General features: G+C 44.8%; 1 protein-coding gene across 2 annotated transcripts in view; it reads right to left on the minus strand.

Moving 5' to 3' along the window:
• LOC115086740 (calpain-13-like) overlaps nt 1-18,587 on the minus strand; it is a 221,206-nt gene that overhangs the window by 15,519 nt on the left and 187,100 nt on the right. For both annotated transcript variants that reach the window (XM_029593020.1, XM_029593021.1), the window contains 3 exons: nt 18,265-18,343; nt 13,295-13,411; nt 3,090-3,142 (listed from right to left, as the gene is read on the minus strand). In XM_029593020.1, coding sequence (XP_029448880.1) covers nt 3,090-3,142; nt 13,295-13,411; nt 18,265-18,343 — 249 coding nt within the window. The remainder of the gene's footprint in view (nt 1-3,089; nt 3,143-13,294; nt 13,412-18,264; nt 18,344-18,587) is intronic.

Here is an 18,587-nt window from a genome sequence, read left to right on the forward strand (position 1 = left end):
GACTTTGGTTCACCTCTGCTGACTTTTGACTCCTGGCTTCTGACCCTGCTTCATCTCCTGACTTCGTCTTCAGTCTCCGCTCCTGGTTTTGGTTCATCCTCTGAATTCTGGCTTTTAACCTGGCTCCGTCCCACGATCCGGCTCCATCCCACGACTTCAGCTTTCATCCCTGGCTTTGGTTTGGATCTCTGACTTCTGGCTTCTGACCCGGCTTCGCTCTTGGACTCTGATTTCGGCTTCTTCCATCATCGCAGGTATCTGGTACTTGCTGGCCCAGAGGATTCTTCTAAGTCCCAGTGGCTCGGGCTCCTCCCGGGGGAACCGTGAGCTTCCGAGGGTGAAGACTCTTCATCTACCTGGGCCCAGCCATCCTCCATCCATCTCTTCAGCCGCAGCCCAGATCCTTGGTCACATAGGGTCCCACCTAAGTCCAAGAGGTCCGGGTCCCTACGGGCTCCTCCTGGGGGGACCGTGGACTTCCAGTGGTAAAGCCTCTCCGAGTCTCTTCTGTGCCGCCTCCCGGCTGTGATGCTCACTGTGGGCCTCCACAGCATACCATCCACTGTCTCAGCCGGCCCAAGGGTCCACGATCATAACAGAGAGTGCCCAGCTGAGATTTAGAAGAGGAGCCTGCTGCCCAATTTCGCAGCCAGAGGAGGCGCCTGGCTGAAACCATGGCTCTGGCCTTCACCCTGAGTAGATCATAGAGGGCATCAGCCCCATATGCAACCACGGCTTCCAGCCGTTCCGCCTGTGCAGTCGGGAGGGCCTGGGTGCTAAGTAGTTGTTGAACCCACCTAAGGCTTGTCTGCTGCATGATACTGCTACAGACTGTTGCCCGAACACCTAATGCCAGGACTTCAAAGATCCTTTTAAGATGCAGTTCCAACTTACAATCCTGAAGATCCTTTAACGCCGTTGCTTCCACCACCGGGATGGTGGTTCGTTTGGTGACCGCAGAAACCGAAGCGTCTACTTTAGGGACCTTGAGCGTCTCTAGGCATTGGTCTGGTAGGGGATAGAGCTTGTCCATCGCCCTACCTACCCGAATTCCGGGGATTCCCACTCTCGGAGCAGTAACTGCATTAGCATGGGATGGAATGGGAACGTACATGGGGGAGCTCTCAGCCCAGCCAGGACTGGGTCCACGTTACTTGAAGTGGGGGCACTGGTGGATTCTTCAGGAGGGACATCTATCCCCAGTTCGTCCAGGACAAAAGGAATGAGCGTCTCTCTTCCCGCTGAAACAAGCGCAAGACTCATGGGTCGTCTCCCTCAAACCTCGACCAGTGGATTTTGAAGTAAAATATCTGTATCTGGGTAGGGGTCTGGCTCAGGGGAGGGGTTACGAGGGTCTGCAGGATCCGGTACCCCCGGTACGGTCCTAACCCTAATAGTCCCTTGTGCATCCGGGGGCTTAGGGCCCTGCTCTATAGACACTCAAGGAATCTTTTCAGGAGGGGGGGTCTGGGGAGGGATCATTTTGCTCCTGTAAGCTGGCAAGATAGGCCTTATGTAATAAGAGAACAAAATCCGTGGAAAAATGGTGAGGGGCTTTTCCGGACATTGGGGAAGGGGGGAAATCGTGGTGGAGGTCAGGGACTGCATCCAGAGAGTCCATGGGGCTTAAATCCGGAGGAGACTGACTAAAATCAGGATCCCTTCCCCCCTCCGGCCCCAAATCTGCTGTGAGATCTGGGGACAAAATGGCCACCATTCCTGCGGTTTTCAGGGATGGGGCCAGCCTGGCAGCGCATTTGGTGGCCCGATCACGGATCGCTGATTTCGCCGCTGCCGAGGAGGGTCCCTCCCCGCCGGGCAAACAATGAGAGCAAAGCCCTTCATGGGAGAGCCGCAAAGCAGGCTCCCCGCATGCCAAACAAAATGATGATCATGGCATAACAATGGAGGTGGGGGGAAAGAAAAGCTGCCGTGGAGAAAACCGGCAGAATCAGCTGTGCCTGGCTGGGACCGGGAGCAGGAGAAATCAGCACTGCTCTGGCTCCTTCCCCCAAAGTCTGTTAGCTTTCAGCTAATTCTGTAATCCCGGGTAAGCTGAGTACTCCTTGGGGGTTTTTTTTGTTTTTTTTCTACATCTCTGTTAAGAGACCCGAGGCATGGTACATCTTAGGGGTCTTATAAAAGGGGGAGGGACTGGACCACAGTATCTCCCCGGAGCCAGGCAATGGGTCACTGGGAAAGAAGGGGCCCTAGGCTGAAGACTCAAGGGGAAAATCCCCCCATGGACCCTATAAGAGCAAGGAAACAGGCTTCTGTTTCTCCTGTCAGTAAAACTTTTTTTTTTTTAAAGATTAAAACTTAAGTAACAAATACTTGCTTGATCTTGAGAAAATTAGAAATAAGAAGGGAAGAACTTCCTCAGAGAAAGAAAACAGCTAAATACTGGGAATCGCAGGTTCTACCACCTTCGTCTGCTGGAGACAGAGAAATACTGAAGGGACGCAGGGGGAGCCCTGTCCTGATATAGGATACCCTTCGAGTTTTTCCTCTGTTTCCATCTACTGGAAAGGAATGTCAACCCACTGTTTGGACTGATCCGGGTACGTACAGGGAAAATATTTATTCTATATACAATACCACCGATGTACATAGTGCTATATAATATAATTAAGAAGGTTACAAGCTCCTCACCCACTGAACCTACAATCTAAGATCTAAGAGGAGTGTTTATTAAGGTGCGACGTGCAGTAACGTGCCGCAGCACACATTATTGGTGAATAGGCCCATTAGAAATAATGGAAGCCATGATAAATAATTTGCGTTAACACATGCTACGCCTTAGTACATAGAACCCCATCCCCACCGCTAAATCTGAAGAGAGAAGTTAAGTGAGTAGTGGTCGGCAGACTGAACCAGGGGTTTTGAAAGGTTACAGCTCGATGCTCTAACCAAGCACTATAAGCATTACCCCTGCAACACAGTAGGACCAGACGTGAACAGTCTCACGGAAATTAATGGAGTGTGAGTAATTTATGACAGCAGCCTGCTCTGTCATTTCTTTTCCCGTCATGGGTTATGGTGGTGTGCTCAGGAAGGAAAAAAAACATCTATTCATTGGATTACCTCACCTGTTCTTGGGTCAGATAAAGCCCGTTTTTGTCCTGTAAAAACTGAAATTTTCCTGAAATTAAATGACAAAGACAGGTTAGGTTATTATCAGACATGAAAACAGTAATTTTAAAAAATTTCTAATACCAAGGAAATCTATCTAGTGTTTAACAGGGGATATCCCAGGGAGTAATTGCTGATACAGTGCAAGTTCTGCCCAGGGCTGGGTGGACTCGTTAGGAACCTGGTTCCTGGCCTAGTTTCCACACAGACCCAGCTTGGATCTTTTCTGAAAGTGTTTGGGTTTTACTTATTTTACATAAACTTTAAAACATGTTGTGAATCATCCTAACCTAGTGCATTCAAAAGTAGCTTTAAAAAATATTTCTTCACAGGAAGGGTGGTGAAGGCCAGAACAGTGAGAGAACTCAAGAAAACCTGGGATAAATACAGAAAGGAAAACTGGTTCTTACCTGCTAAATTTCATTCCTGTAGTACCAAGGATCAGTCCAGACTGCTTGGTTGGGTCTCCCTTCCAGCAGGTGGAGTCAGAGAAAAAAAATTTAAGGCACCCTATGATAACCTAGTGTGCCGCCTGCGATCCTCCAGTATATTGAATAATAAAGAAGAAATTATGGAATGGAAGTAGGACAATCAATGACTAGATCAAGATAAAGAAAACTATATACAGGAAAAAATAACACGGAGAAATGGATATTCTTCAGAGTCTCCTAAACCTTGCAAAGAAAGAAATACAACAAACCAATGAGCGGGCTCTCCGGAAAAAGTATCTGGGCGGGCGTCTGGACTGATCCTTGGTACTACAGGAACGAAAATTAGCAGGTAAGAACCAATTTTCCTTTCCCTGTACATACCAGGATCAGTCCAGACTGCTGGGATGTACCCAAGCCGCCCTAAATGGGGTGGGATCCGGAGAGTCCCTCCCTCAGCATACTGCTGCCGAAGGATTCTACGTCCGGAGCCCTAACATCCAAACGATAATGCTTAGCAAAAGTGTGTAAAGATTTCCAAGTCGCCGCTCTGCAAATCTCTTGCGGCGAAACACATTGGCTCTCAGCCCATGAAGCCGCCTGAGAGCGCAGCGAATGAGCCTTCAGACCATCAGGAACTGGTCTGCCACGACAAATGTATTTATTTATTTATAACTTTTTTATACTGAGGTTCAGGTAACAGAGTTACTAATCACTTCGGTTTACATTCCAACATCAAACAAACAATGACATAAGATATGTCTTACAATGAACAAGGAGGAAAACAACTTGGATACAAATAACTTGGTAGAACAGGGTGTAAAGAGTGGGAGAAACTGGACTAGTGGGGTCTAGAACCAACAGGAGGGAAGGCTGACTAAGGGAGGGGTAGAGGGAAAAGTGCTACTATAGCTTTGTTAAATATGAGAATGGATACTTAGAGGTTTGCCCTGGGTGGGGGCAGTCCGCGGGAGCTGTGGATGCAGAGTATTGCTAAGGGAAGGCTTGACTGAACAACCAAATCTTGAGTCTTCTCTTGAATGTGATTGGCATTGTTCTAGTCTGAGGTCAGGTGGGAGCGAGTTCCACTGTTTGGGACCAGGGTGGAGAGAGCTCTTTTTCTTAATGTCGTTTTGATAGGTGGGCCTGTAGAGTGCCTCTCTGTGCTAATCTCAGCGGACGGGAGGATGTGTGAGGTTGCAGAGGAATCTTGAGGTCCAGCGGAGTGATGTTGTGAATGAATTTGTGGATGATTGATGATAGTTTGAAGCGGATTCTAAATTTGATTGGGAGCCAGTGGAGATTCTTTAGAATAGGTGTTATATGGACCCTTTTGTTGGACTTTGTTAGATCCTTGCTGTTGCATTTTGTAACATCTGAAGAGGCTTTAGAGCGTTGTCTGGAAGGCCATGTAGGAGTGAATTACAGTAATCAATTTTTGAGAAAATGATTGATTGCAAAACTGACCTAAAATCGTGGGAATGGAGGAGGGGTCTTAACCTTTTTAAGACTTGGAGTTTAAAGTAGCATTCTTTTACCGTGTTGTGATGAAACCTCTGTAGTTCATTTAATTATCCATGACTACCCCAAGGTTTCTGACTCGGGGGGATAAGGCTGGAAGTGTCACTAGTTGTGAGATATTTAGCGGGAAGTTGCCATCTTGTGAGATCAGGAGGAACTCTGTCTTGTCAGTGTTGAGTATCAGGTTGAGGTTTGAAAGGAGGTTATTGATGGTAAGAAGGCAGGAGTTCCAAAAGAGTAGGGTTTTGTGCAGTGAGTCGGTAATCGATATGAGGATTTGGACGTCATCTGCGTATACGTAATGGGTTAGCTTAAGATCGGAAAGGAGATGACATAGCGGGAATAATGTAGGGGATAATGATGAGCCTTGAGGGACTCCTCGGGTGGAACTGAATGGTAGAGACTCTATGCTGTTGATCTTGACTTTGTAGAGCCTGTTCTGGAGGAAGGATTTGAACCAATTTAGGGCTGTGTTTTTGATGCCGATCTCGGTTAATCGATCTATGAGAATCTCATGGTTAACTGTATCAAATGCAGCCGTTAAGTCAAGAAGGATGAGCAGGCAGGGCTGTTTTTTATCCAGGTTCATGAGGATGTTGTCTGACAGTGATAAAAGGAGGGATTCTGTGTTTCGGGATTTTCGGAAACCAAGTTGCGCGGGGGGAGAATGTTTGTCGAAGCGATGGTTTCCTTCAGCCATCACGCAATGGTAGCCTTAGAAGCCTCAGCCCTTCTTAGGACCGCTCCATAAGACAAAAAGGTGGTCTGAGAGACGAAAGGCATTAGTCACCTCCAAGTACTGCAGGAGCACACGGCGCACATCAAGCCTCTGTAAGTCCCTAGTCTGAGGAGAAGACCGATCTAAATCCTGAAACGCTGGCAGCTCTATCGACTGGTTGACATGAAATGCGGAAACCACCTTTGGCAGAAAGGATGGAACTGTGCGCAGCAAAATCCCCAAATCCGAGATTCATAAGAATGGTTCACGGCAGGACAAGGCCTGAATTTCCGATATACGCCTAGTGGAAGAGATTGTCACGAGGAATACCATCTTGAGGGTTAAATCCTTCAAGGTGGCATGCTTAAGAGGTTCAAATAGAGGGTCACAGAGACCATGAAGAACCAAATTCAAACTCCATGACAGAGTGCTCGAATCGGCGGATTCAAATGTTTGGCCCCCTTCAAAAAACGAGCCACATCTGGATGTGTTGCAAGAGACATACCATCAACCGTACCACACAAATAGCCCAGCGCCGCTACCTGAACGCGGAGCGAACTGTAAGCGAGTCCCTTCTTTAAAACTTCCAAAAGAATGCCAAAATGTTAACTACAGTGGCCCGGTGCGGAGACACGTTCAATCCGCTACACCAAGTATCGAAGACTTTCCATACTCGAGGTTTTTCTTGAGCTGAGCAGGGTGGTAATAACCGCTTCCGGGTAACCCTTCTTTCTCAGCTGTCGCCTCTCATAAGCCAAGCTGCTAGACAAAAGCGAGCCGCCTGATCAAAAAATACCGGACCCTGCCGAAGCAGGTTGGGAAGATGGACGAGGCACAAGGGGCCGTCGACCGCTAGGTTGATGAGGTCTTCAAACCACGATCTCCGTGGCTACTCCGGAGCCACAAGAATCACGGGACCCCTGTGGGACTCTATCCGTCGCAAGCTTTTCCCACTAATGGCCACGGAGGAAACACATAGAGGAGTATGTCTTGGGGCCACGGGAGGACCAGGGCATCTACCCCTTCTGCCCCGTGCTCCCTCTGTCGGCTAAAAAAACGAACTGCCTTTGCATTTATGCGTGTAGCCATAAGGTCTAGCCAGGGCATCCCCCACCAACGAGTGAGGAGTCTCATTGCCTCCCCGGACAGCTCCCACTCTCCGAGGTCGAGCTGCTGGCGACTGAGAAAGTCTGCTTGAATGTTGTCCACTCCGGCTATGTGAGATGCCGCTAAACGACGCAGATGACGTTCTGCCCAGACCATCAACTTGTCTGCCTCTGTGATGACCGGACGACTCTTTGTACCGCCTTACCTGTTGATGTACGCCACCGTCGTTGCGTTGTCGGAGAGAACTCTTACCGACCGATGCTGAACCAGTGGGAGAAAACTGCGTAACGCTAGACGAACCGCTCTTGTCTCCAAGCGACTGATGGACCACTTGGCCTGCTGTGGTGTCCACTGTCCCTGAGCCGATTGTGACTGGCATCCGTTGTCACAATTATCCACTGTGGATTTTCGAGATCCATTCCCTTCTGTAAGTGATCGGGGACTAACCACCATTCGAGACTGGATCGGGCTGGCTCCATGAGGGGCAGAGGCAGATGGAACTCCTCGGACTTGGGGTCCCAACGGGAAAGCAATGCTCTCTGTAAAGGTCGCAGATGCACAATGGCCCAGGGGACCACCTCTAGAGTAGATGCCATAGAACCAAGAACTTGCAAAAAGTCCCACACCATGGGTAATGGGAGATCCATAAGGCGGCGCACTTGAGACATCAACTTGAGCATCCTGTCCTGTGGGAGAAAAACTTTGCCCACAGCTGTGTCGAAACGTGCGCCCAGGAACTGCAAGACCTGGGACGGCATCAAATGACTCTTGTTGAAGTTAACTATCCAACCGAGGGCATGAAGATGATGTAAAACTATCTGAACTGCCAGCTTGCAAAGTTTCCAACTTCGTCCGGATGAGCCAATCGTCCAAATAGGGATGAACCAGAATCCCTTCTTGTCTGAGGGCTGCTGCCACTACCACCATCACCTTGGTAAACACTCGAGGAGTCGTCGCTAGACCATTTCTACCCGACCAAGGAACAATGTAGGATGTGTAGTAGAGGGGTTGTAGTAATATAAAGAAATATGTCCTGGGTTGAGTAAGGGTATGTGTGTATATATATATATATATATATATATGGTTTAAGGATGTAAACATAATATCTAAATAATTTGTAATTTTGGTGCCTTATAGGTGGTGAAGAACCAATTTATAACCTGAAAAGTGGAATTGAATTTAAAACGTTGGTGGCATCAAGTCGTCGCTCATAACTGCAGCTGGTTCAGTAATTATAATTTTGATGTGTAGATTCTCTTAGTAAGAGTATGGTGTGAGTGGTGTTTCATGGATGGCTTTATTTTAATACACGGGAGTAGTGGTTCTGTTCGAGTTAATATATTTTGGGTCTTACTATAGATGCTGTATGTCCCCTGATGAAGCCATATGGGAGAAACAATGTCCCCTGATGAAGCCATATGGGAGAAACAAGGGCCTCTTTGTAGGTTGATTGTTGATAACGTGGAGGGAGAAGCATTGTTATTCACGAGAAGTGGAATAGTTTTCAACACCGACGGGTGAACAGTGAAGAACATAGGGAGAATTGTGGCCTGTTGAAGACATGGAAAGATTCCAGCATTGATGACAGTACAAAATATATATGGAAATTGAGGAGTGATTATTTGTTTATTCAAATATTGAAGACCTAACAGTTATTGACAAAACATTTTCCCTTTAAGGGTTATAAAGCATATTTCAGTCAATAAGATTCAGGTTATAATAATTGATACAGATAGTGATTATATGTTTGTGTGATTATTCCCTGTGTTAAGAGTTGTAAATGGCATATAAGCCATAACGGGGTATAAGATTGTTAGTGATATAAAAAAACACACAAACTTAAATACCGTATTTACCGGCATACAGGACGCACTTTTCCCCTCAAAATATACCTAAAATTTTGGGTGCGTCTTATGTGCCGGTAAATACGGTATATGTACCACAGAGGGAAAAACATGTAATACATCCGTCAGAAGAGATAAAATGAGTCTTATGAGTTGAAAGACAGGAAGAGGCTGCTCGGCCCTGGCAGTGGTAGGAGAGCCCGATGTGCCCACTTGAGTTTAATGGCCTCCTTTTAAATAGAAGCCGAGCGTATCGGGAAGACACTTCTCAAAGAAGGCAGTCAGGTCGGTACCCTCATGCCCTTCGGGAAATCCCACAAGTCGGATATTTTGCCAACGCCCACAGTTATTTTATTTTTATTTTATTTAGCACTTTTATATACCGATTTTCCAGTAACAGAATTACTAATCAAGTCGGTTTACATTCTAACCAATAACAATGACAAGAGGATGTCTTACAATAAACAGATAGATTGAACTTGGATAAAAATAGTTGGGGTTAACAACATAAAGTAACAGATATGGGGCCTAATGTAGGCTGGAGTTACGAACGGGTGTTGGGCATAAGGCTAGGTTTTTAATATTGCTCTCTGGGGGTTCTCAAGGTCTTCAATTTTTTCAGTCACAGCTGCATATTGATGTTCAAGCTTCTCTACTTTACTGCTACCTGAAGTAGCCGCCATATCAAGAGCCTCCATCTTAGTTTCTAGGGAATCAAGTCTCGGTGTTCTGTGATATTTTATGTTGAGATTTCTTGGCAAAACATGGCTCAAGAACAACGCAGATTCTGCTATGATATTGCTTTCAAGCTACGAGTGATTGCGTATGCTAAAAAACATGGAAACAGAGCAGCAGAGAGGAATTTTGGGTCACTGCCAACTGAAAAGATGATAAGAACTTGGAGAAGACAGGAAGAGGAATTACAAAAAGCTATGCATAGTAAACACAATCTGCGACATGGAATTGCAAAATGGCCGTAACTAGAAGAAGAATAAAAAACTTGGATATTGGACCACAGAAGCTCGGGATTTTCAGTTTCCACAAAAATGATTATTCAACAAGCAAGACTGATAGCTACTAACAGGGGCGTCGCTGATTTTACAGGATCAACGTCATGGTGTTTCTAGATTCATGAAGAGAAATGACCTAAGTATGCGGACTAAAACAAAAATAGCACAAAAGATGCCAACAGAATGTTACTGTTATTATGTCACGTTACTGTTTTCCAGTCATTCCCTGTACCTGACAAAAGGAAATGCTTTGCTTCCTGCACCTTCAAGTTAAATATAAACCGATGTGATATGTAAATCGAACACTGGTATATAAAAACAAACAAATAAATAAATAAATAAATATGAACACAAGATTGAGTTTCATAGTTTTGTCATTAATGCAAGAAAAAGAGAAAATTTTGAACTTTCACAAATAGGAAACATGGAGGAGGTGCTTGAACTTTTCTCTCTGACTCCACCTGCTGGAAGGGAGACACAACCCAGCATTCTGGACTGATCCTGGTATGTACAGGGAACAGTAGATTCCAAAGGTGCAAAAAGTGTTATTGTTAAAACATGTGGACATGAGAAAACACATTACACAGTCATGTTGTCTTGCTGTACCAATGGAACACCTTGCCCAAGGAAAAACTGCCTAAAGGTGTGTTTGTGCACGTTCATCCTAAGGGCTGAATGGATGAAGGGGGGATGAAGTTGTGGATAGACAATGTGTGGTCTAGGTGTCCTGGTGGACTGTTAAAGAAACCTGCCTTGCTAGTATGGGATCAGTTTCGGAGTCACAGAACAGAAGCTGTGAAAAATAAAATCAACCAACTGAAAACTCAAATAGCTGTAATTCTAGGTGGCCTAACGAGCCAGTTTCAACCTTTAGATGTCTGCATTAATAAACCTTTTAAAGAATTCATGAAGGAGAAAAGGAACAGTTGGATGCAGTCTACAGATTTTGAAGTGATACCATCAGGAAGAAGGAGGAGGCCTAGCATTTCGCAGATTTGTGAATGGGTCAAAACTTCATGGGATGCTGTGAAACATGAGACAGCTGTAAAGTCATTTAAGAAATGTGGAATTAGTAACTCACTTGATGGCACAGAGGATGATATATTATACAAAGACTCAGTTTCTGAAGAAGAGGCTTCAAGTGATTCTTCATTTAGCTCTGGAGATGAATTTCTGGGTTTTGAGGATGAAGATTGAATGGTACCTAACTACAGTGCTCCCTAGTTACATTTTTGTAGACATAAATAACTATCAAATTAGTACAGTAAATCATTATGGAAATTCATGAAAAAATGTTGAAAATTATTTTTTTCTTAAAAATGAGTATGAAAAAGGGGGTGCGTCCTATACGCCAGTAAATACGGTCTGTAGGTGGGTACAACAAGGTTTGTCATTAATAAGGATTGTATCCTTGTTTTAATATGAAGAATGAATGGGTACGAGTGTGGATGTGTATAAGGGTGAGTGTTGTCATGCCATTGAGACACATTTTATGGTAATTGTTAAGTAAAGTTTGATAATAAAGTTTGTATGCTGTCTTTCATGAATACTGTATAATAATTGTTGAGAGTGTGGACAATTTCACCCACATTGTTTACATAGTTTAACTGGAGTCAGGATGCATTATATGGGTAGCAAGGTGCTGAAAATACTGGAGACTTTCAGTATTCAAAAGATATTCAAAAGATTTAGGCAATCAAAATCACATTTTTACCACGTAAATGTAACTGGTTGAAAATTTCCAACCCCCCCCGCCAAACCGACTGAAATCTACCTGCACAAAATTGCAAACACGATTTAGCCAGACAAAAAAGGGGGCTGGATCAGGGTGTGGCTGTGATTTTAAATTCAACCGCTTAATACAATATTCAGTGCCAACTGACTAGATTTGTCTTCTTAACTGCGACTGCACAGATGCCTGCCTTACATCTGGCCCTGCAGGTTTTGTGCATTTAGATTTAACCAACATACTCAGTTGGGGGCAGATATTTAAAACCAAAACGGCTAAGTAACTTAGCTGGATAACACTTATCAGACTAAGTGGCAAGGATATTCAGTAACACGGCTAGGCCGCTGAATATCCGTGCACAAGACGCTGCATAGCTGGATAAGTGTAATCCAGATAAGCTGCTACTGAGCACGTCTAGACTTATCTGGATTATACTAAGTGCTGCCTCGATCCGCCCACTGCCTGCCCACTTTTTCTCTGGCTAACAGGGTCATTCATCAAAATGTGTAATGGCGTTATCGCAGGCGTTAGGGCCCTAACGCCCATAACAACACCATAATGCATGTGATATTTAGCGTAACGCGCGGCATGAATGCACATTTTTAAATTTATTTACCACCAAAACCTCACCTCGAGTTACTAGCTGGCCCTCCTATAGTGGTATAAAGAGTTGACTACTATAAAAGCCTTATAACGAGTGCCTGTCTGTCTGTCTGCCTCTCTCTCTCTCCACAAAAGTGATGGTGCGATAACTTTAACACACAGCACAATAAAGTACCTATGCAAAGCGCACGGTGCGGTAACTCTTAAATTATTATTGCCACACCCCTTTTCCTTATCGCGGGCATTATTCTTCCAAAAATTATTGCATTTTGATGAATCTAGGCCTAAATGACTTATCCGGTTATCTAGCGGCTGCTGAGTTTACCTGGATATTCAGCGGCCACTAAATAGCCAGATAAGTACTACTTCCCTCCCCTCCCCCACACCTGATCCCCTTTTCCTAATCTGGGAAATATTAACATTATAAATGACCTTTTAATTGGACTTTTGCCATATACAAATTATGTTGATGTACAGGGCACTTGTTTATCTGTTTTTTTGATCTTTTAAATGTTTTTGATCTTTTTTTATTGATGAATAAAATCTGTTTTTACAACATTAAAAACATATCTTTTGTGGGGTAAATGATTATAGAAAGTGAATAGCTCCTTGCTTAGAAGCCTGTTTTCTGCTACCCTTTCAGTTCTGTTTTGGACACGTATTGTCTTGCCTTCTTGCACATACTGTATATGGTATATAAATTTTGATAGCATGCTTTTTTTGTCTCTGTTCTGAATTCTATCTGTCTATATAAAAGAGAATAGCTAAGTATGAGCTGTAAATGTTAATATTTGTAGTAGTCAATAAGTGCATATGAAGTAGACTTGAATGAGGTTCGTGTCTATGTTCATGTTTTTGGGACCCACAGCTCAGTATATAGTACTGTTAAACTAGGCTTCTTGTGGGCATGGACCCCCCACTTCCATTCAGTGCTATACATTCTCTCTGGATAACTATAAAGTACAATCTGCACCATTTGATCCCATCAAACATTTTATCAATAGACTGAACCCAGCAGGAGGCCAAGACATAGCAAGGGGCAACCCTGATCAGTGTCAGGGATAATAAATCTGTACATATATTTCCTATAATGCAACAATGGGACCTCAGAGAGAAACGATTTATATATGAAACTGTTTAATTCTGTTGGAGTGCTCCTAAAGTCTGCAATACCATGAAGGACTCCAAAGAAAAGAACTTACTGGTCATGATTTTAAGTCGGATCATACAGCACAGAAAATCGGTGAAGTTCAGTCTCCTTGAAGAGTCACCATATCTCAGAACCATCACGTTTAGCATGTCATTGCTAACGTCAAGATCTAGGAAACCCAAACATAGAAAGAAAGTTATGTCTCCATTCTCCACACAAGGAACAATGTTATCACATATGTATTTATTTATTTTAAAGTATTTATACACCGTTTTTAAAAATACATTTTTGTCAAAACGGTTTACAAAGGTATAAAAATAAACAAAATTAAAATTAATTTAAAAATAAAATACATAAATTGATATATAGCTAGCTAGATAGCTAGTCTTAACAAAAAATCTTATTTAAAAGAAGCTGTGCCATGGGGGGGCGGGGGGAAGAGGGGGATGAAGAGGAAGGTGAGTATAAGGAAGAATTCTCTAGACGAGAGGGGGGGTGTGAATCTGTTTTAAATGAAATGGATCGTCTGGAAGAGTATCATAAAGATAAAGAGGGAGTGGAAGAGGGTTGAGAAGTGGAGGTTGAATGAGTTGATGAAATATTAAATACAAGTTGAAAAAGATATGTTTTCAATGATTTTTTGAAATGAAGAGGATTTGGTAATAAGCGAAGAGGATTTGGTAAAGAATTCCAGAGGGAGAGTCCCGCTACGGAGAATGCTCTCTTTCTGGTGATATCTAATCTTGCCTGTCGAGGTGATGGAATGTCCAGTAAGTTTTGTGTTAGTGATCTTAAATGCTGAGTGGGTTTATAGATACGAAGCAGAGAACAGAGCCAAGTAGAAGAGGAATTATGTATTAAACCATGTACGATAGTGAGTACTTTATATTTTATCCTGAATTTTATGGGTATCCAATGAAGGGATTGTAGAATGGGGGTGATGTGATTTTGGAGAGAGATACCAGATAAGATACGAGCTGCACTGTTTTGAACTAATTGTAGAGGATGGATTGAGGAGTCGGGTAATCCTAAGTAAAGAGCATTACAGTAGTCTAGGCCGGAAAAAATTAAAGACTAGAGAATAGCTCTGAAATCATGGTGAAAAAGGAGAGGGTGGAGACGTTTTAAGAGTTGCAGTTTTTAGAATGATTTTTTTATTAAGGAGGAAATGTGTTGTTTCATTGCTAGATCCGTGTTTATAATTACTCCAAGATTTGTGGCATAGTGTGTTATTGGGATCGATATACCATTTGTTGTCAGATGTGAAGATGGACCAATTGAGGTATCTGAAATGGATGTTAGATGAATGACCTCAGTCTTAGATGGATTCAATTTTAGACGATTATGAGAAAGCCAAGAAATGATAGTGAATAGATAAAGTGAGACCATAGATAAGGTAGCAGACCAGGCTGTTTTATAGGGAACAAGGAACGTCGTCTTTCATCCGGGGGAGAGGGCTCTGATGGTAGATCATCTGTATCCTGGGACGTATCATCTGTCCAAGGATCATAGGGTTGATCTCCAGCACTTAGTGGGTCTCCAGCAGGGAGAAAAGGTGCTAATCCTGAGGGACCAGGCCTAGGCATCGGAGGTGGCACCGATGGCATCGATGGAGGAACCGAAGGCATCGATGGAGGCACCAAAGGGTCCGGTGACATCGATGGACGAGTCGGTGGTAAAATCCCAGACGGTGGAATGGGTATCGGTGATTCTTCCTCATCTGATGATAATGGAATTGGTGTAGAAGGCACCGGAGGTACCGGTGCTCTCGGTTCCATCGATGGCAGGGCACTGATCAACGCATCCAGTCTTCCCAGTAGCAGTGCGAGGGCTATGGGAATTGGATCAGTGACCGGCTCGGGGACCAGTACTGGCGTCAATGGAGGCTGGAAGGCCTGAAGTGCTTTACCGATGGCCTCCTGGATTATCCGATCCAATTCCTCGCAGAAGCCTGGGGCGTGGAACCCCGGTTCTGGAGTAGGAAGCAGCACTGGCATAGCCGGAGGGTCCACTGGTGAAGGTGGAATCGTGGAACCCTGCACCACTAAAGTGGGGAACGCCTCGGTGACCCAGTCACAGAAGAGGATGGGGCCTTTTCTGTACGGGGCTTCTTTGTCGGTGGCTCTGTCGACGCCAATGCCAAGGACTTGCCTGGATCGGTGGACTGAGCCTTCCGATGGCGGTGTCGACGCTTTTCATGATGATCCTCTCGGTCCTCTTCTTGAGGAGGCAAGGAGGGAATCGACACCTTTGGAATTGCTGACGATGGTCGGGCAGCAGTGGTGTCCCGGTGCTGACGAGAGGTCGATGGTACCGGCTTGGATGAAGTCGAAGCTATCGATGGAGTCGGGGATTTTGCCTGAAAGAGAAACTCCATTTTCCCTAAACGAGCCTTACGACCCTTTGGTGTCATTTGGGCACATTTGGTGCAAGTAAGGACATCGTGGTCGGACCCCAGACACATAACACAGACCCGTGCAGGTCAGTAATGGACATTGTTCAAGTACAGTTGGGGCACCGACGAAAACCCGATGCCATGACTCCGACAAAAATTTAGCCGCGATGCGGTCAATGTCCAGTAGGCCCCGAAGGGAAAACTCAACGGGAATCGACCGCAATTAGGGTAATGCCTTACCTTTCGAACGCGGAGTACAGATATCGATAGGGAGACCCCTATGGGGTAAACATTTTTTTAAAATTTTGAAAGAAGTTCCGTGAGGAAAATTCCTATCAGGAATCTCTAGAGAGCTCCTTAACCCACGTGGCTACTGCTGCGTGGAAAAAAGAAGACTGAAGGGGGACCCCTGCTGAATGCAGGGTTGGTGCTTTGCTGGGCATGCCCAGTAGGTGCCAGTCAAAGTTCTAGAAACTTTGACAAAAGTGTTCCGTGATTGGGCTCCATCCTGATGATGTTACCCATACGTGAGGACTACCATCCTGCTTGTCCTGTGAGAAAAATGTGTTCATTTTGTAGCTTCCCAAGGCTTAAAGAATTATTCCTTATATGAATTATTTTCCCGTTGATAAGCAGGCTGAATTAGCCATGCTCTCTGGGACGTCCCCCTGGCGGCCCGACATGGAAACTCTTTCAGTAGATACAGAGCATGGAGAGTGAGCGGTCACCCTTAAAATTAGATTTGGGAGCCACCCACTCCAAATCAATCGCATTTTTCACTGGTGAAGAGGAAAGAACCTAGATAATTTCCTTATACTGATCATATTCAGCTCCTCCTTGTAAGTGGAAGTCTTCTGCGATATGAAACGTGTGCAGGGACTGGGAAATCAGTTCCTTCTTATGAAAGATGTAGCATAGACGTATCATCCTCCTCCTCAGGGGGACATTCTCCTTCTTCTAACTCTGCTTCACTATTGCCTTGTTGAATATATGAAATCCCTCCAGATAATTCTCTGAAGAAGAATTATCTGGAGGGATTATCACTTTCATTGACTGCCTTTCCACCTTTGTCTTGGACATCTTTTTGCCCTGTGAGCCTGAGAAATCCAAAGGTACCAGAAAGTTTGCAGCAGACCCTAGAAGATCCTAGGCTCATTCCTTGCCCCATACAAAATGTCTGCAGGCCCTTAAAAAATCCTTAGAAAGAGTAGCGAGGTAATATCTAGCAAAGGAGAGCCCTGCACCAATGCATCCGAAGCAGCTGCAGCCATAGGAATGACCACGGCATCCAAAACCTGGTGTTCAGGACCATGGGAGAGAGGCATGAAGTCCACTTCACTGCTCCACAGCTATACAATTGTCACCAGAGATTCCTCTGATACTTGGGGTCTGGTGGGAAAACTCTGCTGAGGAGCTTCCAAAACCACAGACCTCTCTGCCGAGTTAAACTCGCCGCTCTGGAGCTGTCCTTCAGCTTTGGAACACCTGCGGCAATATCTGGATATTTCCCTACCTGCATCTTACTGAGCCAGCAGGCAGAGCAGAACACACATGTCTTCCTGTGCTTAGCTCCCAACGACATTATCTTGCCCACCTCCCTGCTTCTGAAAGAAAGTGAAACACTGTCCCAAAAAATCAAAAGCTTTGGGGACTCATCCAGGCTGTACTCCAAAACAAGCCCCAAGGACCCATTTTCCTTCTGCCCTGGTGAGCTCAGGCCACTGAGCAAGACTTGCCTTTTTTTTTTTTACACTTTATTGATGCTTGCAAACAGAAACAACTCAAGCTCTTAAAGAAGAAGACTCAGAAGGACCAAACAGAAAGGACCAAAGGGAGACAGCAATGGAGGGGGAAGGGGGTTAAGACCAAACCAGACCTCCTGGAAGCGCCATAGTCCTGGCTCACTCTACTGAGGAAGGGAGCCTAAGGCTTTCTCTTCAGGAGCACAAAATCCTTTTTTCCCCATTTTTTTTTTTAAGCCCAAAGTCCCCACTCATCTGAGGGAGTGAGAGCTAGTCTTTCACCTCAGGAGCCTCTCCAGTCTTTTCCTTTTCAGCCTACTAGGCTGCAGTCCACAGCAGAAAATGCTCGCCTACCATCTGATGTCAGCACGGATGCATATAAGGTGTGACATCAGTGAGCCTGTCGATCTGTCTTCCTCTGCTGGTTGGTGAACACATAACCCACTCGTCTGGACTGGTCTGACTGGATGAAGAGGAACTCCAGTTTTTGCTTTTGCTGCAAAGCTTTTCACACATCTTGGCTTTAATTTCTGCAAACAGACTTAGATGCTACAACTGAAGAAAAGCCAATTCCCCACCGTAAGAACGTCTTTCAAAAATCTACCCTGGGCTGTAATTGGGAATAAGGACATTAGTGTAGATGACTTGGTATAAAGGACACATCTCAGAAACTGAAACTGAGAAACAGACTGAGCTTCCAGAGAGGGAATACGGTGGCAGAACTCTTATTGTCACCCACTTAGTGGAAAAGGGGGTGGGGAGATGGGGGGGTGCTTCCCACTGCTTCAGCACAGGGCCCTCAATTCTCTAGCTAGGGATACTGAATCTTCGTGGACCTCCATAGAGTCAAACCGTAAACGTCTGTCAAACGTCTCAGTCTTATACCTGCAGCTTGTATCGCATTCCGTAAACCACCGAACTCAAGAACCCCCAACTGGTTTACATCGGCCTGCTGGAAAATGTCCTGAAAAACATACATGTTTTTTTTTACCGATAAATCATTTTTTAAATTGATAACATAGGCGACTGCAATGCAATGACTGTACTGGGCATATAACACAGTTCCTGTGTGGGTGTCCTTGGATGCACAGAATGTTTTCAAATTTTCCTGCCTCACAGGACTGATTTAGTTTGTAAAAACGTAGTCCTAAATGTTTATAGCAGAGTAACCCACCCTAACTGTGAATGATGGTAATAAGCAAAGAGCA

The sequence above is a fragment of the Rhinatrema bivittatum genome, chromosome 3 (genome assembly GCF_901001135.1).
Source record: "Rhinatrema bivittatum chromosome 3, aRhiBiv1.1, whole genome shotgun sequence".
Taxonomy (NCBI): domain Eukaryota; kingdom Metazoa; phylum Chordata; class Amphibia; order Gymnophiona; family Rhinatrematidae; genus Rhinatrema; species Rhinatrema bivittatum.